Here is a 25,195-nt window from a genome sequence, read left to right on the forward strand (position 1 = left end):
CCTTGGTGCCACACTTGGTCAAATACTGCCTTGGCATTAAAAGACAGTCACTCTCACTTCACCTCTTGAATTCAGCCATTTGTCCATGTTTGGACCAACATTAGAATGAGATCTAGAGCCTGGCAGAATCTAAATCGAGCATTAGTGAGCAGGTTACTGCAGTGTCATTGCTGCTTGATAGTACTGTTGACGACACCTTCCATCACTTTGCTGATGATTCATAGGAGGCTGATTTGGCAGTAATTGACCAGATTGGATTTGTCCTGCTTTGTGGACAGGACATACCTCTGCAATTTTCCACATTATTGGGTGGCTGCCAGTGTTGTAGCTGTACTGGAACAGCCTGGGCACAGCTAGTTCTGGAGCACAAGTCTTTAGTATAACTGCTGTGATGTATCAGGGCCCATAGCCTTTGCTGTATCCAGTGCCTTCAGCATTTCTTGATACAACATGGAGTGAATAGAATTGGCCGAAGACTGGCTTCTGTGATGCTGGGGACCTCGGGAGGAGGCAGAGATAGGTCATCCACTTGGCACTTCTGGCTGAAAATGGGTGCAAATGCTTCAGTCTTGTGATTGAGATGAGTGCAAAAACTACACCAGCAAATTCCACATTAACGAATCTCTGGGTAAAGAAATTCTACTGATTTCCTATTGGACTTACTAGTAACTATTTTGTATTTATAGTCCCTAGTTAGTCTTCCCCACAAGTGGAAACCTTACCAAACTCCTTCATAACTAAAATATGTACATAGGTGAGTAGAATTTGCTTATTTACCAAATATTGTATTTCTTTGCAGAAAGGTTTCAGAAAAGTCAATATGCTTTTGGTACTTTATCTTCACATCCTTGTTGCCAGATAGCAGCCCCTCGGTATCTCAAATAAGATATGCAAGCTTTGCTAATGTGAAGTTAGAGATCTGTGTTCTATAAAATCTGAAGTCTTGTACAAATGCAGACACAAATATGGATTTGTTGCAACTGACAGTTAAAATGATCCAAAACACCCAACATAATACTTGAGTTATACACTCCAGTTGCATGACATCAGAGTAAGAAGTTCCATGTCTTGGCATTGATGCATGTCTGGGCTATAAAGTCTAAAATTCTCTGAAGGTTGGGTTAAACAGCTTGTTGTGAATCTTATATTGGATTCAATCCAAATGAATTGTAATTGTTTGAATCTGAGAGGTAAACTGTACTTCATGGCATCTGGATTGACCTGTTGATAACCACAATGTAAACCCTGATGGACTGCATTCAATTTGGGTCACTTGGCCCCCCTCTATGAGATTGTGTGGGGTTGATGATATGACTGTGATAAGGATTATTCTATGTAAGCATATTTGGAGAGCTCTGGTAAGTGGCTTAACAACAATGAGAAGATTGTTCCCATTGGTGGAAGTGTCAGAAACCAGAGGACAGATTTAAGGTGATTGGCAAAAGAACCAAAGGCAAAACTTTTTGACGTAGCAAGTAGTTGCGATCTAGAATGCACTACCTGAGAGGGTGATGGAGCCTGGTTTAGTCATGGCTTTCAAAAAAAAATTGGATAAGTACCTGAAAGGGAAATACCTGCAGGGTTATGGGGAAAGGGCAGGGTAGTGGGGTAGCTAAATTGCTTTTGCAGAGAGCCAGCACAAACTCAAAAGGCAGAATGGCTTCCTTCTGCGCTGTAACGATCATTTAACCAACATGGTGATTTACATCATTTGGCAATTTTGTGCTGTATCAGGATGGTAAATCATCTTCAGATGTAAGTCAGAATATAAACTCACTTTGTTGTCCTGGGCTCCACTTGCTTCACCTGCCTCCAAACTCGGCCAACAGTTTGTTGGTACTTCATGCTGATTCCACCTAAGTCATCGTTATTCTACCACGGGATCGCCAACTTTAACTCTAGACTCCTATTATCACCATCTATTTCCTATTGTCTGTTTACCATCAAGCTTTTGTGCATCCTAAATTTTATTTAACTAGATCTAGGTAACTTGCCCTCTCCCTAGATCCATTTGCATGCACCTTTTGGCTGCTGCTCCAGACCTGAACCCATTAATCTATTTTTACTTTTTCTCCTTTTTAACTTCTTTTCTCTTTACCCCTCCTAGACTTTCCTCTATTGTCATGCCTCCTTTCACTTCCCTACTCTCTGGTTCTCTGCCCTTCTGATTCTCTACCCCAACCTTTCAGTGCTCCTCGACTTTCCTGCTGCCTTGCCGCCATCCCTGGATTGACTCCCTGTTAGATAAATTGTAGAAATTGGATGCAAATTTAATCAAATTCTTAGAATCAGGCATGTGGCGCCAAAACGGTCATCAGTGTAATAGAAGAGGATGTTGGGGTGGGAAAAGTGTAGGACTTGAATAGATTGTTCAACACATCCCAGAAACAGACTGGCAGGATAAAATGAGTGGAGTTGAAAGAAAAGTTGTTTAACATTATAATGGTTCATATTGGCGTAGGATGGGGACTAGCTAGGTTGCTGTTCAAGGAAGAAATGGAAAGCTTGCAGACTGAAGGGTCATGAAGACTCGAAACGATGACTGATTTCTTCTCCACCGATGCTGCCAGACCTGCTGAGTTTTTCCAGGTAATTCTGTTTTTGTTTTGGATTTCCAGCATCCGCAGTAGTTTTTAGCTTTTTGTTTTTAAGCTTGCAGACCGTCCTGGTGAAGAATGGAGTTGCAGTACAATTTGTATCCATGGTAGAAAGATGATTGAGATTGTAAAATCTGAAACTATTAAAGCAGCAGAGGGAAATCTGAGCTCGTGTATGTAGGTGGGTAGATGCTGGATGGTATTGAAGGGAAAGAATAGTATCAGGATGAGTAAAAACTAGTTTGGTGCAATGTGGAAATCAGGATTCTTGACTGCTTGTCAGCTGTCATTCATTGCATTGTTTTGTGGTATAGATATCCCCAGAAAAAACATTTGTCAGCAGTATTAGTTATGACATATTAGTTGCGACATTTGAGTGTTGTGCAAAATAATAATGTGTGCCTAACGCAACATTAAGTAAAGTGAAATCTGGTGGAAAACTCAGTTTTGAGCTCATTTAATTAAACATAATTATTACAATCCTTTGAATGTTTCAGTTGGAGCCCTGATTAAATAGAAATCATTTTGAATTACTTCCAGACATTTTTTTTTATTGAAAGTGTTTCACTGACAGTAGATCATGAGCTTGGACCATTGTGCGTTTTCATTAGTCACGTACAAGAATTTCATTGCTGCAGTGCCTGTTTAATTAACATAGAAATTTAACCATTCAATTATTAGTTTATAAAACTTTCCCTTTGATTAGCGTGAAGTGTGCTATCAGTGTAGGGAAAAGTATGTTTGACTTTTCTTGGTCTTAGTAATGGCTGGAGGTTAAAGTTCCCTCTTTTAAATTCTCATTTGATTATATTTACCCCTGTTTTTTTTATTATGTAGGAATCATTGTTTCTTTTAATTGAGCATAAAGGAATGCCTGAGGTACTGAATTCTCCACTATTGTCACTGCTGCTCGGTGACCAGCTCAGAGAAGATTGAATATGTAGCATAGTAATAGAAGTGATGAATCCCTATTTCCAACCAACGTGGCCTTCCAATACAGAGCCCTAGTTAGATGATCTATTCACACATATTTGAGTATTATTTTCATCAGCCCAGTCCTGGCGCCGATGATGCTCGAACCCAATGGCCTGAGCACAGGAGTTAGAACAACTATGTTAATTTGATCCAGTTATTCTGGAATTGAGCAGCACTCCATCCGCTCAAGGCAGATGTTCAAGGACAAATATGTAAGATTTTAAAAAAATTATTCATTTATGGGATGTGAGCTTCGCTCGCTGGCTAGGCCAGCGTTTATTGCCCAACCCTAATTCCGAAGATAGATTGGAGAGGTTGGGTCTGTTCTCCTTGGAGAGAAGAAGACTAAGAGGAGATTTGATAGAGATGTCCAAAATGATGAGGGAGTTGAACAGAGTAGATAGGGAGAAGCTGTTCCCGCTCGTAAAAAGATCAAGAACGAGAGGGCACAGATTTACAGTGATTTGCAAAAGAAGCAAATGTGCCGTTAGAAAAACCTTTTTCACACAAATGAGTGGTTCAGGTCTGGAATGCACTGCCTGGAAGTGCGGTAGAGGCAGGTTCAATCGAGGCTTTCAAGAGGGCATTTAGTGATTATTTGAATAGAAACAATGTGCCGGGTACGGGGAAAAGGCAGGGCAATGGTACTAGGTCATAAAGCTCATTTGGAGAGCTGACATGATGGGCTGAATGGCCTCCTGTGCCATTAAAATCCTATGATTAATTGGCCTTGAGAAGGTGGTGGTGAGCTGCCTTCTTGAACCACTGCAGCCCTGTGGTGTAGGTGCACCCACAGTGCTGTTAGGGAGGGAGTTTCAGGATTTTGACCCAGCAACAGCGAAGGAACAGCGATATATTTCCAAGTCAGGATGGTGAGTGGCTTGGAGGGGGACTTCCAGGTGGTGGTGTTTGCATGTATCTCCTGCCCTTGCCCTCCGAGATGGTAGCAATCATGGGTTTGGAAGGTGCTGCCTAAGGAGCTTTGGTGAGTTTCTGCAGTGCATCTTGTAGATGGTATGCAGTGCTGCCATTGTCCATTGGTGGTGGAGGGAGTGAATGCTTGTGGATGGGGTGCCAATCCATTGTGCTGCTTTGTCCTGAATGAGGTCAGGCTTCTCGAGTGTTGTTGGAGCTGCACTCATCCAGGCAAGTGGGGAGCATTCCGCCACACTCCTGGCTTGTGAATTGTAGATGGTGGACAGGCTTTGCAGAATCAGGAGGTGAGTTACTTGTCGCAGGATTCCAAGCCTCTGACCTGCTCTTGTAGCCACAGTATTTAAATGGCTAGTCCAGTTCAGCTTCTGGTCAGTGGTAACTCTCAGGATGGTGATAGTGGGGGAATTCAGCGATGGAAATGCCATTGAATGTCAAGGGGCGATGGTTAGATTCTCTCTTGTTGAAGGTGGTCATTGCCTGGCACTGGTGTAGCGTGAATATTACTTGCCACTTGTCTGCCCAAGCCTGGATATTGTCCAGGTCTTGCTGTATTTGGACATGGGCTGCTTCAATATCCGTGGAGTCGAGAATGGTGCTGAATGTTGTGCAATCATCAGCGAATATCCCCACTTCTGACCTTATGATGGAGGGAAGGTCACTGATGAAGCAGCTGAGGATGGGCTTCGGACACTACCCTGAGGAACTCCTGCAATGATGTCCTGGAACTAAGATGATTGACTTCCAACAACCACAACCATCTTCCATTGTGCTAGGTATGACTCCAACCAGCGGAGAGTTTCCCTCCCGATACCCATTGATTCCAGTTTTGCTAGGGCTCCTTGATGCTATACGCGGTCAAATGCTGCCTTGATGTCAAGGGCAGTTGCTCTCACCTCACCTCAGGAGTTCAGTATTTTTTGTCAATGTTTGAACCAAGGCTGTAATGAGGTCAGAAGCTGAAACACCCTGGTGGAACCTAAACTGAGTGTCATTGAGCAGCTTATTGCTCAGCAAGTGCCACTTGATAGCATTGTTGATGACCCCTTCCATCACTTGACTAATGATGGAGAGTAGACTGATGGGACGGTAATTGGCTGAGTTGGATTCGTCCTACATTTTGGCTACAGGACATACCTGGGTAATTTTCCACATTGTCGGGTTGATGCCGAGTAGATGAAGAACATATGGTGGGAATCAAAAACCCAAGAGATCCAGCAACATTCTGATCATCATGACATGCGAAGCTTTTTTGATGCCACCAGGGCCATCTATAGACCAAGGTCAATTGGACAAAATCCTCCCTTCACAGAATGGTACATCTCTTCTTAAAAGTAACAATGCCTTCCGTCAACGCTGGAAGAGCATTTTGAACAACTCCTCAACCATGAATCCACAATGGTAGCTGATACTCTCCAGGCTATTTCCCAGAGCCCTGTGGTAGAATCCACGGGTGAACCACCATCTTTGGGGGAGCTTCAACAAGCAAACAAATGAAAAACAACAAAGCCTGTGACCCCAATGGTATTCCTTTTGAGGTTTTCAAAGCTGGTGTACTTTTGCTTCCAACAAGACTCAATGGATTTATCGTATGGACTTGGGAGGAAAAAGAGCCCCACCTCGCTCCCCACTGCACCCCCGACTTCATGAATGCGACAATTGTAACTATCTTCAAGAAGGGAAATAAATCATGCTGTGGAAACTATCGAGTATTTCCCTCTTGTCCATAGCAGAGAAAATCCTAACATGTATTCTCCCGAATCACCTACTTCTGTGGTTGAGGGAATTCTACCAGGGTCTCAGTATGTCTCTAGACCCTCCAGTGGAACCTCTGACATGGTCTTTATTGTCAGACAAATCCAAGAAAAATGTCAAGAACAACACCAGGAACTAGTAATCCAGAGGTCCAGGCTAATGCTTTGGGAGCATAGGTTCAAATCGTACCACGGCAGCTGGTGGAACTTAAAAAAAATCACTTAATTAAATCTGGAATTTTTTTTTATTCATTCATGAGATGTGGGCTTCGCTGGCTGGGCCAGCATTTATTGTCCAGCCCTAATTGCCCTTGAGAAGGTGGCGGTGAGCTGTCGTCTTGAACTGCTGCAGTCCATGTGGTGTAGGTATACCCGCAGTGCTGTTAGGAAGGGAGTTCCAGGATTTTGACCCAGTGACAGTGAAGGAACGACGATATATTTCCAAGTCAGATTGGTGAGTGACTTGGAGGGGAACTTCCAGATGGTGGTGTTCCCATCTATCTGCTGCCCTTGTCCTTCTACGTGGTAGTGGTCATGCGTTTGGAAGGTGCTGTCGAAGGAGCCATGGTGAATTCCTACAGTGCATCTTGTAGATGGTACACACTGCTGCTACTGTGCATCGGTGGTGTAGGGAGTTAATGTTTGTGCATGTGGTGCCAATCGAGCAGGCTGCTTTGTCCTAGATGGTGTCAAGCTTCTTGAGTGTTGTGGGAGCTGCACATATCCAGGCAAGTGGGGAGAATTCCATCTCACGCCTGACTTGTGCCTTGTAGATGATGGACAGACTTTGGGGAGTCGGGAGGTGGGTTACTTTTCACATGATTCCTAGCCTTTGACCTGCTCTTGTAGCCACAGTATTTAAATGACTAGTCCAGTTCAGTTTCTGGTTAATGGCAACCCCCAGGATGTTGATAGTGGGGGACTCAATGATGATAATGCCATTGAACATCAAGGGGCAATGGTTGGATTCTCTCTTGTTGGAGATGGTCATTGCCTGGCACTTGTATGGTGCGAATGTTACTTGCCACTTGTTAGCCCAAGCCTGGATATTGTCCAGGTCTTGCTGAATTTGAACATGGACTACAGTTTTTGAGGAGTCGCGAATGGTGCTGAACATTGTGCAATCATCAGCGAATATCCCCACTTCTGACCTTGTGATGTAAGGAAGGTCATTGATGAAGCAGCTGAAGATGGTTGGGCTGAGGGCACTACCCTGAGGACCTCCTGCAGTGATGCCCTGGAGCTGAGATGACTGACCTTCAACAACCATCTTCCTTTGTGCTAGGATGACCCCAACCAGTGATAAGTTTTCCCCCAATTCCTATTGACCCCCGTTTTGCTAGAGCTCCTTGAAGCCGTACTCTATCAAATGTGGCCTTCGTGTCAAGGGCAGTTGCTCTCACCTCACCTCAGGAGTTCAGCTCTTTTGTCCATGTTTGAACCAAGGCTGTCATGAGGTCAGGAACCCAAACTGGGCATTAGTGAGGAGGTTATTGCTCAGCAAGTGCCGCTTAATATAGCACTGTTGATGACCCTTTCCATTATCTTACTGACGATGGGGAGTAGACTGATGGGGTGGTAATTGGCCATGTGGATTTGTCCTGCTTTTTGTGTACAGGACATACCTGGGCAATTTTCCACATAGCCGGGTAGATGCCAGTGTTGTAGCTGTGCTGGAACAGGTTGGCTAGGGGTGCAGGAAGTTCTGAAGAACAAGTCTTCAGTACTATTGCTGGAATATTGTTGGGCTTTTGCAGTATTCAGTGCCTTCAGCGTTTTTTGATATCACATGGAGTGAATCGAATTGGCTGAAGGCTGGCACCTGTAATGCCTGGGACCTGCAGAGGAGGCTAAGACGGATCATCCACTCGGCACTTCTGGCTGAAGATTGTAGCAAATGCTTCAGCCTTATCTTTTGCACTGATGTGCTGGGCTCCTTCATCATTGAGGATGGGGATATTTGTGGAGCCTACTCTTCCAGTGAATTGTTTAATTGTCCACCACCATTCATGTGGCAGGACTGCAGAGCTTTGATCTGATCCGTTGGCTGTGGGATCACTTAGCTTTGAGTATCACTTGCTGCTTATGCTTTTTGGCAAGTAGCCCTGTGTTATAGCTTCACCAGGTTGACACCTAATTTTTAGGTATGTTTGGTGCTGCTCCTGGCATGCCCTCCTGCACTCTTCATTGAACCAGGGTTGATCCCTGACTTAATGGTAGACTGGAGGATATGGCGGGCCATGAGGTTACAGATTGTGTTCGAGTACAGTTCTGCTGCTGCTGATGGCCCACAGCACCTCATGGATGCCCAGTCTTGAGTTGTTAGATCTGTTCGAAATCTATCCCATTTAGCACGGTGGTAGTGCCACACAACATGATGGAGGGTATCCTCAAAGTGAAGGTGGGACTTCGTCTGCACAATGACTGTGCGATGGTCAAACCTACTGATACTGTCATGGACAGATGCATCTGTGGCAGGCAGGTTGGTGAGAATGAGATCAAGTATTTTTTTCCCCTTTTGTTGGTTCCCTCACCACCTGCTGCAGACCCAGTCTAGCAGCTATGTCATTTGGGAGCTCAGTTAGTATTGGTGCTACCGAGCCATTCTTGGTGATGGACATTGAAGTCCCCCACCCAGAGTACATTCTGCACCCTTGTCACCCTCAGCACTGATTCATCAGTCAAGGGAGGGAAATACATCATAAGCAGCAGGTCTCCTTGCCCATGTTTGACCTGATGCCATGAGACTTCATGGGGTCCGGAGTCGATTTTGAGGACCTGCAGGGCAACTCCCTCCTGACTGTATACCACTGTGCCGCCACCTCTGCTGGGCCTGTCTTGGTTGCGGGACAGGACTACCCAGCAATGATGATGGTGGTGCCTGGGACGTTATCCGTGAGGTATGATTCCGTGAGGATGACTATGTCAGGCTGTTGCTTGACTAGTCTGTGAGACAGCTCTCTCAGTTTTTGCACAAGCTCCCAGATGTTAGTAAGGAGGACTTTGCAGGGTCGATAGAGCTGAGATTGCCATTGTCTTTTCTGGAGCCTAGGTCGATGCCAGGTAGCCTATCCAGTCTCATTTCTATTTTGTGACTTTGTGGAGGTTTGTTACAACTGAGTGGCTTGCTTGGCCATTTCAGAGGGCATTTTCAGAGTCAACCACATTGCTGTGGGTCTGGAGTCACATGTAGGCAAGGACGACAGATTTCCTTCCCTAAAGGGCATTAGTGAACCAGATGGATTTTTACAACAATCGACAATGATTTCATGGTCATCATCAGACTTTTAATACCAGATTTTTATTGAATTCAAACTCCATCATCTGCCGTGAACCAGAACATTACCCTGGGTCTCTGGATTACTAGTCCAGTGACAATACCACTACGCCACTGCCTTCCCCTGAAAGCTAGTCTCAGTAATGGTTACCATGAAATACTGTTGATTGTTGTAAAAACCCATCGAGTTCATTAATGTACCATGGGGAAGGAAATCTGCCGTCTTTACCTGGTCTGGCCTACACGTGAGTCCAGACCCACAGCACTGTGGTTGACTTTTAACTGTCCTCTGAAATGGCCTAGCAAGCTACTCAGTCCATGGGCAATTAGGGATGGGGAACAAATGGTGCCCTTTCCAGCGATGCTCACGTCCCATGAAAGAATAAAGCAAAAAAAAATGTCCCATACCTTGGCAGAGGGCCCAGATTGAACATGATTGGCAAATGAACAACATGAAAAAAGTCTCTCTATGCAGTGAGTGGTCAGGCTTTGGAATGCGCTATCTGAGAGGAAATTGATGGCAGATTCAATCATAGTTTACAAAAGGGAATTGGATAAACACCTGAAGGTAAAAAACAGTTGGATTATGGAGAAATGAGGGAGGGTCTAGCTGAATTGCTCTTACAGAGAGCTGGCATGGATCCAGTGGGCTGAATGGCAGCCTCCTGTGCTGTAACTATTCTATGATTCTAATGGCAAGCCGTTGGCTAATTCATAAAGTAAATCCTTTCTCCATTAATATATACATTGCTGTGGATTTGCGTAGGTAATTGTATAAAAATTAAAGTATTATTTTTCTCTCTGAACCACTTTGTTGCTAACATTTTTTTCAAATTTGAATGGGCTTTCCCCTCCCTTGCCTCCTCCCTTCCCCCAGCCCTATCACACACTCTTTCTTCTCATTCCATTTCCCCCAACTTCCTTCACCATCTTCACCTTCCTTCTCCCCGCACATTTGCTTCTCCCCCTCCGCCTGTCTTATCTCCACCTCCATTTGCCGCCTTTCCCCCCGCCTTCTCTCTCATCCTGCTTTCTATCCCCCACCTTCACTTCCCTCCTGCCAGCTCCCCCTGCTGAGTAACTTCAACGTAGTTATTGATATTTGGGCAAGGGGTTGAAATGGTGCATTGAAGGGGTTAAATTTGACACATTGATTTACTGGCCAGAAGCCACTCTGTTCTTGCCTGATGTCGTTTTCTCGTCACTGACTTTCCAATCAGCTGACACTCTCCCTACAAGCAAACGGGGCCCTAATTGAAAAGTAAAGACTGATGTTCGATGACACAATTAACATTACAATACCAACTAAACCAGATATCTGAGTGGACCGCTCGGTGGCAAACCTACTAGAGAACCCTAGCGGAAAGCAGCTGAGTGGCCAGTAGAGATCAAACCAAGTGTTATTTGATAATTTTCTGGAGGATTCCTTGGAGGAGCAGGAGGAGGAACGGTCCTCCGACCCCAAAAGTAATGCTTGAGCCTCCCTTACCCTTACTTTCACACTCATTCCCCATGCCAGAATCTGTATTTAGCTTATGCCAAGAGCCATTTCCTTGAGTGTCTGGTTCCTGTCTTCCAGCCTCAACTCAATTCCTGCTAGCTTCAAGTGGGAAAAAGATGTCACATCTTAAAATGCAGCCTGATGCATTCTGATTATACCAGTCACTTCAGACCACTTGTGTACCAGTCTCGCCTTGAATTAAAATCAACCCCTTGGATTCAAATGTTGGTTTTACTCTTGCTGTTTATGAATGAGAAGCTTAGTATCTTGCAGTTACACTCCTGAGTAACCATTAAAAACAAAGAGCTTGTGTTTATACAGCATCTTTCATGACCTTGCAACCCATGTATTGCTTTGATTGTAGTTAGTGTTGTAAATGCAGCAATTTGAGTTAGCATTATTTTGTTACAAGTAATTGCTTTCAAGTTTCTACCAACACCAAGTACTTGAGCAAGACTAATTTATTTGTATATATGCTGATATAGTCTGTTGGCCCTTTACTACTTTTGCGTCATATTTAGATAAATTGGATTGTAAAGTATATTAATGTAGAGAAACGTCCTGAGAAATTCTAGTCTGGAAAACAACTGAATCTGAACCCTCCTACTCTAACCCTCCTGCTTATTTCTGTAATGTATGTTTTAAAAGTGCTTAAAAGCCTAATTTCTGCAGCATATTAAATGCAAATTGATTAAAATAGGAAACAAAAAGACCACACATGCATTTCTAGGCAGCAATTTTTCTTGAAATATTGTTAGGATCTTCATAGAGACCAATAACTTTTAAAAAGGGATTCGATCTTCCTGTACTAGCTGAAGGAATGGCACGACTAGATTTTCACGCTTTAAAACTTTTACTGTAACAAATGCCTAAATGCACTATTGACTAAATACTATTTTCTTTTTGTAGGCAGCTTATACTTTGAACAAAAGAGGAACATTCCCCTTTTATACTTATCATCCCCACACTTTCCATGGAATTACAGTACTCATAACAAACAGCTCACAGTTGTTCCCAGCTTCCAATGGGTTCCTGCATCCCCATTTCACCAAGTAGCAAGTTCCAGTGACTTTTGCCAGGCACTTTCCTCAATTTTCAGAGTGTTCCTTAAATCCACCAACAGCAGTAAAGCCTGTTTTGATGATTCTTCTTACCTGGAATCCTTCGTTGGCTTCAGGGTGTCTCTTTGACTAGAGACCATCTTCCTCTCGAATCTAGCAGTGATATCTCTGAAAGCCAAGCAGCCTCTTCTCTCTGCTGCCATGCAAAAACTGCTAGCTGTCTGATATTCATAGATTTGTAGCTTCTCCTGCCCTCTTCCCCATGGTAATGCATTTGCTTTGTATCTAGGTAGAAATTAATTATCCTTGACCCCAACCTTCTTTCATCTTGGAAGTAAATGGACAGTTTACAGCAAAACTGCTTACAACCTGATGGCTACAACTCCTTTCTGGAATGTTGGGAGACTCAGAGTCTACTCATTGTAAACTCAGAGGCTGCTGCCATTGTCTCCAAACGTAAATATCTTGCACCTTCTTCCAAGTAAAACAATCTGACCATTCCTTTGATCTCTGATAATCAAACCATCCAAGCTTACTGTCAGACAGACTTCATAATAGGTCACATGACCCCCTTCATTTACCCTAAATTTAAATAGTCCCAAAACATCATAATCTTATAAACCTTGCAATTTACAATTTGTTGAGATTCATTGAGCTTGTTTAACAATGCACCCAACTCCATTTGCCTTCTGTTATGATCCCAGCTGACGTTACCCCTGATCTCAGAGTGGAACCCAGCTTGATAGATCCCAACTTTTAATTTGTTCGTTTAGATATGTGGAGAGTGGCCATTGAACAGGGTCACCGGAATCAGCTATGAACTTTTAACAAAAGCGTAAAACATTTATTAAACAAAAAAAGCTGAACTATATTTCAATGCTCCTTCATCCACAACCATACCTTCACAGATGTATACAGATTTGTAAGGGTAACACAAGTTATAAAAGCTATCTTATACTCGTTCATAGTAGGTACACAGTCCAAATAAACCTATAGCCACCCTGTGGTCAGACAGACCACACTCTGAAACCAAGTGACAGATGCCTCAATCAGATGCTATGGATCTCTCATCAAATCCCCTCCAGATGCTTGTCCCATCATGAGCCTACCTGTCTCACTGAACTCTGTCTTTCACATGAGGGTTTTCAATCTCCACTCTCCAAGAACTCACCTGGAATCTTCTCCGAAACCGATGCTTTCTCTTCCGCAAGGGTTCACCTCCAAGGTTTTGAACTCTCCTTCTGATGTTCCTGTTCCCTGTGTCACCACATACATTCAAGCTGTCTTCCAACAACTCACTTTCACTGACTCAGCCAACAACAGTACCACTGCTTCACATGCCCATAGCAAAGAATTACAGACCTTCGGTCGTCTCTTTGGACCTTCTTGCCCTTTTCAAGCTGTTCTCGCTTTAAATCTGCTTTCTGCAGCTTTTGTCTCTTTAAATCTGAAGCTTGGAGCCTTTCTCTCAGCCCTTCACACTTAACTTCATCAACAGGACCTTTTCCAGGTTCCTGCCCTTCCTTTGACTGGAGGGTCTTCTTGGGACTTTCTCCTGTTCCACTCCCCTGGATTTTGGGGTCTTTTCTTTAGCTTGGGACTTGCTATCTGCCCCCTTTGCTCCAGTCTTTCCTGGCAGCTGCTTTCAAAACCAACTGAACTCAATCAGCTTCTAAAATCAAACTACTGTTTTTTTTTGGGTGTGTCTGTGGGAAGGACCTGCCTCTCTGGACCTCTGTTGTTAGGCAACATCCTAATTATTGTTTACCTTAGCTGCAACAGTCGTAAAAACCTCATTAGAAATGTAGGCACCTTTTAAAAATGAAACTAAAACTCAGTTTGACCTTTTCTTAACACACATACAGAAATTCAAATCAAACTTAAACATTAAAGCTAAAACTCATTCCTAACACATGGCTGAACCTGCCTCCTCCTACTATGGACTCGTGTCTGTGCAGTGCCTGCCAGATTGTGAACCCGAGCCTGCTCTAGATCTAGGCCCCACTGAGGTGTCTGTCTCTGCACTGGTGGAAGGTGTAGTTCAGCACTGTGATGGGTCTTTCAGGCTGTTTATTTCCAACTCTTCAGTGGAGGAGGTGCCCTCTTGGCTGGAGGCGAGGACCTGGATGGATCTGAGCTGATTGGCTGAGGGTGTTGGCCGCTTGTCAGAGCTCTCTGTGAACCAAAGTAGAGGTGATTAGTGCATGGCAGCAGAGCCAAAAGCAGGAGAGACAGCACTCACGTTTGTGTTGAGAGAGGGATGATGTGGTGCAGGATTTTTTTCATTCATTCATGGGATGTGGGCTTCGCTGGCTGAGCCAGCATTCATTCCCCATCCCTAATTGTCCTTGAGAAGGTGGTGGTGAGCTGCCTTCTTGAACCGCTGCAGTTTGCTGCTGACCTCTGGGACCTCTAGCTGCTGCTGTGAGCCAGCTTCTCTTACATGAAAATAGATGGAAAGAGTGTGAGCAGGACACATGGCACTGCATGGAATGTTTGTGTGGTGAGCAAAGAAATGGACAGGATGAGGTTGCAAGTTCCAGGAGATGTGAGGGTGTGAGAGAGAGTTAGTGGTGTTGTCCCTTGAGGTGTGAGATCCCTGTGGATGTGTGATGGGTTTGTGAGTGAGAGTTGAGAGTGCTGAAAAGAGTGACTTTTCCTGGTGGAATGGGTGAGACCATGCATCCTCTTTCTGCACTGGGTGGCTGTCCTCTTTTTGCAGGGCGTTGGCACTGACCACCGCTGCCACCGCCTCCCATGCAGGATTGGTGACCTTGCTTGCTGGTTTTCACCCAGAGTGGGGTAGAGGACATCAAGGTGGGCCTCCATGGCATCCAAAAGGTGTTCTAGGGACGTGTCACTGATTCAGGGGCCTGCAGTCTTTTGGGGCCTTGTGTTCTGTGCAGTAGTCCTGGGCTGGAAACACTGAGAGGTCTGCACGTGGCTGCACTTTAAATATGGCAACCGGTGTGAGGAAGTGGCGAGTTGAAGGCGTGGCTAGTGAATTGGAGGCTGCCTGCCAGCGAAACAGCATGTTTCTCGGGAATGCGTGATTAAAGAGGGGGGATTGGAACGACACGCTGTGAAAAGCCACCATTGCGACCAGTGGATAAACCGTAATTTTTCCTGCCCACTACTGCATTTTGTACAAATCTGGGATGATCCCGCCCAGTGTAATCAATTGCAGAACCCAGTTAAAAGCATGTACTGATCTGTCCCCATTAGCTTATTGAGCCAAAATGCTACAAGATGCCTGTTATTCACTATTATTTGTCTTTTTCAAAGGAAAATTTATGGTATAGCAAATGCTATGTCAATATACACTTCATCTGATTGTTTAGAAGTGTTGAGTGTTAACTGTGCTTGTTAATCAGTTTGCTACATTTCCTTCTCTTGCTACAGCACAATTTCATTAAAAATGCCAAATCTGTGTCAATTCTGAGAGATTTAATCATTGAAGCAATGGAAATTAAAGCAAAAAGACATCAGGAACAGCAAAGAGAGCTTGAAGAAGAAGATGAGAACTCGGTAAGTGTGACAGTGACTTGTTTCAACTGTATCATGTTCATTTAATTTTATTTATCACAGTCCCTTTGTGCAAGTATGACTTGATTGAGCTTATTCCCAAAAAAAGTCCTTTGAACTAATTCAGAAGAATTCTGGTTTTTTTTTAGTTAACATTGCTTTCATTCCTGCCCTAGCACATTTCTGGTTTCCTTGGGCCCACATCATCTAGAGCCAAGAGGATAAACAGCTTGCTCCCAGGACTCTTTCTCTCCTATTCAATAATTGCTCATTAGTTAGCTTCATGACTTCAAATATTGCATCAATTTGACTTATGTGCAACTTAAGTTTGTACAAATGTCATATATAATCAAATTCTATTTTTAATGTAAGTGTCTGTACAAATTATAGGTGCATACAAGGGAAGAAACATAAGGTTCTGGATACTGTCTGTGAATTATTAGACATAACACCAAAATTACTGCAAATGTTTCCAATGAACTATGAATGCCGGTTTGCCCGTAAAGCTTTAATGTAGCTTGAATGAGTTCCGAAATGCCTAGCCAAATATTAAAAATTTCACATGTGAAAACAAAGTTGTATCATGAAAAGCTTAGAAATGTGAAATGATTGTCAAAACAACCATAGATGTAGACAATGCCACTTGAGCCCTCTAGTGATAAGATTAAAATAATAAATGGACTTGAGCAGTAAAATTGCATACTCACACAGCTTTTCAAAGGTTTACCTCACCACCAGGACGAGATTAGTTGTTCTGCTTATGGGGCAGAATTTTGGTCCCATGTTGGCGGGTTTGTAGCCAAGGGGTTGGAGTGGGTGGCAGCAGTAAAATTCCCCGGGTGGTCTTCCTGCCTGTCCAGATTGGCCAGCAGACCTCTAATGTGGGACTTCCACCCAAGTGAGGGGCTGAAGTCCTGTCTCCAGCTACTCTGATCGGTGGGGATACATTCCCCACCAATTCTTTGGGTGGCAGGGAGGGAACCCCACCATCCGAAAAATCCTGTCTGTGAAGTTGTTGCAATTGTATAACTTACATGTCAAAGAAAATTGCTCTTCCATCTGTACCTGGTGATTGGGCGGCTGCATTGGTAATTGGGGAAAAATGTTCACGGTGATTATTTGAATTTGATGCTATGATTCAATTCGCACTGGTTAAAAATGGCATGAAAAAGTGGTGTTATCGCAATTCCCTGAGATGCTTTTTGTTGCGGATGTGGTTTTATGTTTAAATGTGCACATTTTAGAATTGCTTTGAATGAATGAACATAACATTTTATCTTGCATTTTTCTAAAAAAACATGCCCATGGAGAATGGAGACTTTCACAAAATGAAAATCAACTTTCATTCAATCATACCATGATATGTGTCCAAAAGTGCATTCATTTAAAAGATATCCTCAATATCTAACTGAGAACAGTTAATAAATGGATAACTATATAGCATCCTGAAATTATCCTTACACAGATGATGGGTAACTAAGGAGATGGGAATGCATGCTGACAAAATGGTATGTTTTGATAGCTGTACTGCTCTGCTGAGGTAATTGTACAGGCTGTTTAAATTAAGAAAAATTACAAGCAGAGCGTTCTACAGAAGGTTAATTCCAATATCAAAGTTTAAATGTTAGTTTAAGCATTACTACACGTGGTTGCTTTTTTCCCTTACGTATTTTTTGAAGTATGATGTGAATTGAATATGCAGTGTGAGCAGCTGCACAGGAGTGATTCGTTGCCTGGCAGCTCGCAAGCATGTTTTTAAACATTTCTACCACCGGACCCTCAAATGGATGGACTGATGATTTCTGTTTTATCTGCAAGTCTTGAGGTGTTCTTTGGGTTTACTTTGGGATAAGCGCATTTGCTACCATTAACAGTCAAAGAGGACGGAACAAGACCTGTAAAATGAGGAAACTACAAAAATGATAACAAGAATTATTGGGCAGACACAGTTGTATAGCCTATGTCCATCACTGTTGAAGGGCAGAGAGATTGAAGCAGAGCTCTGCTCAAGCATGTACTTAAGCACAAAACAAGGAGTGCTTTACAAGCACTGAAAAACTTGCTGGCAAACCCCGATTGCCATGGAGAGCTTTAGTGATTGAAAACAGCTGATGCAATTGTAAGCCATTTTCAACCATTAGAAGTTAAAAGGTGGTACAGGAAGTGACCTGAGGATTTTTTTTAACAGTAAGTTTAAAAAGGTTGGTATGCATTACTAGTGGTCGGACCACCTATCCAAGTAATATCTTAAGTGACCACAAACACTTGCCAAATCAACAACGACAATGGTTTACATCAGGGTGTAATGAAGACTGTAGTGTTCCATTGTAAATCCTGCAGCTTAACTGGTGTATTGGTGGTTTGAGTCAGACTGTAGTTACTTTTATAGCATCCTCAATTTTATAAGGGGATCAAATGTACCTCAGTAACATGATTATTACCTAAATCATTGTTAGTGAATGGATTTTTTTTCTGGAAGTTCAGTGCACAAATGTCCAACTTTTAAAAAAAATTTACCTGTGAAATTATTCATATTTGTCAAATAAAAACTCTGTACATGATAGCCTTATTACTGGGGTTTCGAACATTATTTCTGTTAGGCTGTCTTTTAAGTGTATGAAATACAAAATCAAATAAAATTAACATGACATTTTGTAGGAAAAAATAATGAAATGAATGAGTGGGCCAGTAGTTCTAGCAGTAAAGCTTTGTTCTCTCATCCAGAAGACCTTGAATCACATCTTTGACTGGTATGTGCATGTCTTGCCAGTTTTTAGCTTTGCTGCTGGATAAAACACTGCAGGCAGTTGACTGCTTCATCTCAGTGTGGTTTGCCAAGAATATTTTACACTATTTCCAGCAACTAATGTCACATTATGAATCTAGCTTGTTGAGCTTCTCCTTATAGGTAAAATATAGCCATGTCTTCCATACTGTGCACATACACATTGGTGAATTTTCTTGTTCTGGATTGATGAACAACTAAAGGTACAGCTGAGTGTTTCAGCTCCATGAATATTACACAGTTCTTCCTGCATGAGCTGATGACCCAGAGGCTGGATTTTCCCATCCAGAATCTGGATGGAACGCAAGTATTCAGGAACAAAATTGGCCGCAACATCATGTGGCCAAAGGTCCTGCCTCCATTTCGGCTTTCTACCATTTTCCCAAGGCCTGGGGGGGTGGAGGGAGCTGGCCTCAGACCCACCCCCCCGCCCCTATTAATGAGGCAATTTAGATTATTGTGGATTCATTAAGAACCCATCCCTGATAAGTTTTCCAATTTGCAGTTTAGCAGCTGTTGGGAATTAGAACAGCTCAGTAGAGGCAGGGACAGGGTCGGCTATAAGCTTATGTGAGAAGATACAGTTTGAAGTGGCAGTGTAGAGGCTGAGCATGGCAGAGGGTTCCTACCCCATTATGTAAAAATTTGCTGGTTTTAAAACCACATCACCAACCTACCCTGCTATGGGTTCCAGGCCTCGCGCTGCCCTCCGAAATGTGGGAGATTTGAACTTTTGGCAACTTTTCTCCTAAAACATTAATGTTCAGGCCAGCTTCCCTGATGGCCCGCCTCTATTCCCGCACCCCTGGCCACTAATTGGGCGGCTGACCTATCTTTAAGGGTCATCAAGGCCTCGACTTCCAGAAATTCCTGCTTTCTGAGAGGCTAGGGACGGAGGCAGATTTATGACCCGGAATTGAATCTGCCTCCCGATTCCCGCTTCCAAAGGAAAAATCCATCCCCTGGTCTTCTCTGCTTATTTTAAATTGCCAGACAGGGAGAAGTTAACATTCTCTTGTCTTTTGGACTACCTGTGGTGCAAAATATTTTCTTATCAGACCAGAGCGATAATATTTTCAGAGCTGAAACTCTCCAGAGGTGAAGTATATTCTGCTGAATTGTCACATAATCTGAAATGTTATCAAAGGAGGTACTTAAGGGTCAAAGAATGGGTATGACACAGAGGACAATTAATGAATAAGTTCCAGCTGGGAGCATGGCTGTCAGCGTTGCACATTATTTTCTTATTGTTTAATTTCCAAAGTGTACTTCAGCTTCGTGAGCAAGGTTCCTTGTCAGGTGCGCAAAGTCAGAAAATGACTCTGCAAGATATTTCTCAGTCACACGACTTTTATCCCGCTGTAAAACTGCAGGGTGGAAGCAAGATTTGGTGTAGTGCTAGATCTTATGTGATATCATGAAATAAGTCTCCAATGACGCGATTATGAACAGCAGATTGTGAGCAGCTGACTTGTCCATACATCATGAGGAGGAACTCAGCACAAAATGTCTTTATTTCAGACTATAGCAACTATTTCTAAAGATTAAATAGTGTAAGTAAGAGACAGTGTTAATTTGTAGCCAACTCACTTTGGCATTAGTATCATGGAATATGTGAGTGAAGCATACATAATCATAAAGGAGGTTGGATAGAATGGTAGTGGGGCATTGCAGTATAGGATGTGGAGCAAGAAGGGATGAAGATCTCCCCCTTGTATTGCAGGTTTCCAGTTTGATTACTTGGGTCTTGCTAGCAGCAAAACAACTAAATGCTGGCTGTACAGCTTGCTGCATGCATATAGTGCTCATCTGAACAGAAGCAGAGCATCACTGCAGACAGCTAGAGAACTTTTGAGTCTCCTATTAACTAAATCACAGTGAAACCCATTGCCGTATAATGGAGGTTCTTTCCCACACCCCGCACCTTCCACCTCCCAGATTTTACAATGCTGCAATGGCAAACTATGTCAAATAGACAAATCTGATGTATAATTGACCCAGAAGGAGAATTCCTTTCTGAAGGAAAGATCTATGAGTTGAACGGTCATGACTTGGGCAGAGAGGAAGGAAAATGGAGGAGATATAGCTGAAAATTGAAATTCATAACTTATGTATTATCAGGCACTGATATAAAAATAAATTCCTTGGAGTTTGTTTGTAGAAGTGCCTTTGTGCAGTGTGGCTTGCCTTGGCGTATAAAGGCTTGAGAGCAGAAGCCATTTCAGCCACCAGTTGGAGCAGATTTGGTTATAATCAAACTTTCTCAATGCACTTTTGAGTTAACAGTCTGCTTTTCTTTGGTGGACTGCCTTATCAGTTAGAATTCCAAACTGAATGGGTTATGCAAGAGTTAATGTAGATGGAAAAGTGCATGTAATTTGTACAAGTACTTCACTGTACCACTGATCGTTTTTTGAACTTTTCCTCCTCTGCTGCCCTCTAGCGTTGATGACAACCGCTGGTCATGAATGAAGAAAGGATCCCTGTTGGGAGTTACACTTACATGAAAAATAGACAGTGATTAATTACCTTTGTATTATTCATTATTGTTTCTAAATCCTTGGACAGAGATTTGGATCGAATTTGAAAAATGATAGGGGTAGTAACTAAGAATGCTACTTTGGGGAATAATTTCCTTCTGAAATATTTCTAACACAACTATTGCCAACTTTTTAATGTTTTCTTGGGTTGCCAAGTTTTGAAGCTATTGCAGTGAGACATTTATTATTTATGTGAAACTTCTTCTGAAGTTTATCATACTTGAAGTTGAAACCTTATTGTAAGGAGGTGCAGTTAAGTGATAGATGAGCATCTATGGAATTCTTTCAGCAGCTAAATTAAAATATTACTATCAAAGATATGAACCTAAAAGCGAGAAATCTCAGCGTTAACAAGGTTTTCAGTTAAATCTAACATTGTGAAAAGCTTTTAAGGAGTAAAGTATGAGAAGATAAACTTGTTAAATGCTCCTGGTTTCTCCCATATCTCAATCTGTTGAAACATGATTCCACCCCCCCCCCCCGCAATTTTGAAATTTGAAAGCCACAGGACGACTTGTATTTATTTTTGCTTTGGTGAGTTGAGTCTAATGAATTGTCGGCTAAATCTTCCGATGGGACATCTTACAGAGGGGAGGGGTAGAAGGGAATATGTTGACATTGTCTGGCTTGTTTTGCTTGAACCACATCTGATAACAGACTGATTTTGAGAGAAAGAAAAGCTTCATTACTCAATGTGTCCCATCCTTCTGAAGGGAGCCCGGAAGCGCAATAATAATCAGACTTTAAGAAGGAAATAATGAGAAAAAAATGGGATTAACCAGTGCCACATGCCTGTGTATTCCCAGGGAATTGAGAATTGTGATTGAATGACAAGAGCATCAGGTCTAGTTTTTCAACTCAAATCTGTCTAATTTCATTTCCCATGAAACTTTCTGGTGGAAGTTTATTGTTTCTGTTTATCACCTCTTTCTGTAAAAGCTCAGTAAATTAGCTTGAGACCCTCCCTTGTTGCTGTTGTTATTGCTTCTGATTCACGTAAAGACCATAACACATTCTCATCCAGGGTTGTTCTCAACAATGAACTGAATCATGTGCCTTACCCCTGGGGCGAATGGGGTGGTGGAGAGGTATTTAATCAAGTGGGAGGGTGGTGAGTGGGGACCCCGCCACTTTCCCTACTTCACCCTGATTAACTCCATAGCAGAAGGCCTGTGGATGGCCGTCATGCCCCGCTGGCAATTGAGGTCATTAGGTGAGCAATTAATGTGCCCAAACAATGGACGACATATCGGGAAGGAGGGTCCCCACTGCTCTTGCTGCCGACCCCCTTCCCACCATCACTCACTTATGCTTATGTCTCTCCTTAATCCAAGGCCTTCAGGTGGATGTCATACCAATGGGAGCCTACCCACTGCTGAGTATCGTAGAGCAGCTGGCCTCTGATTCGTTGGGACCTCCACCTCTCCAGGGTCCTTGATCCCAGGGAAAGACCCACCATTGGCCTGTTAAGTGCCTGGGTGGTACAAGATGTGGCAGGCCTTCCTGAAAAGTGGAGACGCAGAGAACCCCATAGTTTACACAAGACTCTGCCCTATATTGTGCACTTGAAAATACAATCTGAAAATACATAGTAGTAAAGCAGGGTGGAATAACGCTTCATCCCTAATAAGTGGCAAGTGGTGCAATCCTGGTAATGCATGCCTCCCACCAGTGTTTATTACAATGTCTTAACTAATGTGAATCTTGTATATGAACTGAAAATCATCTATCTACTTCGGCGATTTCTACCAAATAGATTACACAACGAGGAGGCCAAATTAACTATTAAGACAGTCTTAGCAAATTGTATAGGAGCCAACATAATGAATTCAGTGTCAAGGGGAGGCTAAAAATGAGGAGTCCCATCTCTAATACAAAATTTGAAACACCACAGGAGTGTTGTATAATCTGAAACGCTTTCAATAGTTGGAAGCTCCGTCCCAGAGTACCCATAATGAAGTATGTTAATTATCAATGTGTCTGCAATAATGCTCTTCTGTCAAGAGAAGATAAAAGAAATTTAGAGTTTTTCTCTAATTTCCAATTGTATAAAAAAGCACAAGTTTCTACCTGTTGAAAATACAATGGCTTGAAAGAACTACCTTTAAAATAAAAAGTCAAAATAAAAAGCAGAAAATGCTGGAAATACTCAAAGCATCTCTGGAGAGAGAAAAAGTGTCAGAATAAGAAAACCTTTTTATATTTTCAGCATTTGTTGCCCATCCCTAATTGCCCCTGAACTGAGTGGCTTACTAGGCCATTTCAGAGGGCAGATAGGAGTCAACCACATTGCTGTGGGTGCAGGCCAGACCAGGTAAGGATGGCAGATTTCCTTCCCTATAGGGCTTTAGTGAACCAGATGGGATTTTACAACAGTCGACCTCCATCCATACTTTACTCCCAATACTATTAAAACTCTTAACCATCTTCAATTCTCCAAAGCTCTCCTTGTTGAATTTATTACCTTTATTCTAATTTTCAGCGGTCCAAAACTCTGCCGTCCACAGCCAATTTCTTTAAAGTCTGTTTCATTTGCCACCCCTCACCTGTCATCCTGTTCTTTCTGATCTCCATTGGCTTCACATGTCACAACACACTGACTTCAAGATCCTCATCCTTATTTTCAAACCTTTCATGGAGTCACTCCATCCTAACTTTTCAGCCTTCTGCAACCAAATGTTTTAACTTGCGCTTTCTGCTCCTTTTATTCAAACTACAACTTGTTCAGCTTCCAGTTATGGTGGATGACTTTTCTGCCATCATGACCTTGAACTCTTCTTAAAGTCCTCTGTCTTGCTATATCTCTGTATAATTTTAAAAGCTTGGTCAGAATCCATCTCTTCATGCCTTTTATTATCTTTCATAACTCTTTGTGTAACTACTACCTAGTGTTTATTGCCTCTTTCTATGGGATGATTTGTTATTTTTAAGACTGTGTAAATTTAAGTTCCTCCTTCATTATTGGAGGAAAATTTCAACTGAAATAAAATTGATGATCAATACCTCGAAAGTGCTTCACTCAAAGTAAAACAACAGAAAATATTATTTGCGTGCACAATAGCAACCATCACAGAAAATAATAATGTACTTAGTTTACTAATGTAACATAAGATAACAGCTGTTGTGTCTGTAGGTGACCCATCCCCTGCAGACATGAGTAAGTTCTATGAGTGTCCAAGTGACTGAAATGCCCTGGCATGAATGTAAAACAACTAGCAATATAGAGTTGAGTACAATTGGTTCAAGTTGCTGTGAACATTGGCACTTGTGTTCTTTATAATAGCCTCTGATCATCTTTTGGACAAGCCTAATTGACAAACTTTATATTAGTTTCACAGTGTTTTAGTAATGTAGAGGGGCACTTTTTTTGTTATGTGGAGTCTGAATATTAGATACTTATCTAATTTTTGTTATTAATGAGCGGAAATGGGCTGATAGCGAATTAGCGACCTATTTTACATCACATTTTACATGGAGAAGATAATTAGGTGTGGTGTAAAACAGACTGTTAGTTCACTATTGGCTCATTTTGTTCAGTTGACCTGAGTTCTGTTACTTCATGCTGACTTGGCTGAGTCACGTTGTAATTTTCATTGGTGCATAGCAGGCTAATTGACCGATAGGTCAAAATAGTAGTTGAGGATCAGTGGGGATTTCAGCAGCAATTAGAGCACCAGGGTGATTTTGCAGATGTTAGAGTATTTTACTTTCACTTCTGATTTGTGGAGACAGCTCAGTTGGTTATTTTGAGTGACGAGGCAGACATTTCATTGAGTTTTTTTTTCTAAATACGTTCTCAATAATATAAATAAATAAATCATGAAAGAATCATTTTAAAGCAACACTCTTAGAAAAGGGGCTGTTGGGAGCACGTTTTCTTCCTTTGTTGAGGTCAGAGAGAACCAACATTGCCTCCTGGAATCAGTTGCTCAAGAGTTTTGCACGCACTGGGACAGATGGAAACCCTAGAAGGGCCTGCTGTAGTAGCTGCTTCCATGCCCATCGGGCAGGGCCTCTGTTTAACGCCTCAGCCAAAAAATGGCATCTTCGGCAGTCTTCCTTCAGGACTGCACAGGGAGTGTTGGCCTAGATTATGTACTCAAGTCTGTGGAGTTAGGCTTGAGGCCACTAGCTTTTGACATGGAGTCAAGAGTACAACCAACTGAGCCAAAGCCCACAACTTGCAGTTGTGTACTGGTAGCTTGCCTCTTTTAGTCAAATGAGATGTGAGAATATTCCCAGTGTCT

The 25,195-nt window shown here is 42.6% G+C and overlaps 1 protein-coding gene across 2 annotated transcripts in view; it reads left to right on the forward strand.

Moving 5' to 3' along the window:
- The window catches only part of stk3 (serine/threonine kinase 3 (STE20 homolog, yeast)), a 417,867-nt gene that overhangs the window by 256,789 nt on the left and 135,883 nt on the right, over positions 1 to 25,195 (forward strand). For both annotated transcript variants that reach the window (XM_078541121.1, XM_078541122.1), the window contains one exon: positions 15,501 to 15,626. In XM_078541121.1, coding sequence (XP_078397247.1) covers positions 15,501 to 15,626 — 126 coding nt within the window. The remainder of the gene's footprint in view (positions 1 to 15,500; positions 15,627 to 25,195) is intronic.

Source organism: Cetorhinus maximus, chromosome 4, assembly GCF_964194155.1.
Source record: "Cetorhinus maximus chromosome 4, sCetMax3.hap1.1, whole genome shotgun sequence".
Classification (NCBI taxonomy): Eukaryota; Metazoa; Chordata; class Chondrichthyes; order Lamniformes; family Cetorhinidae; genus Cetorhinus; species Cetorhinus maximus.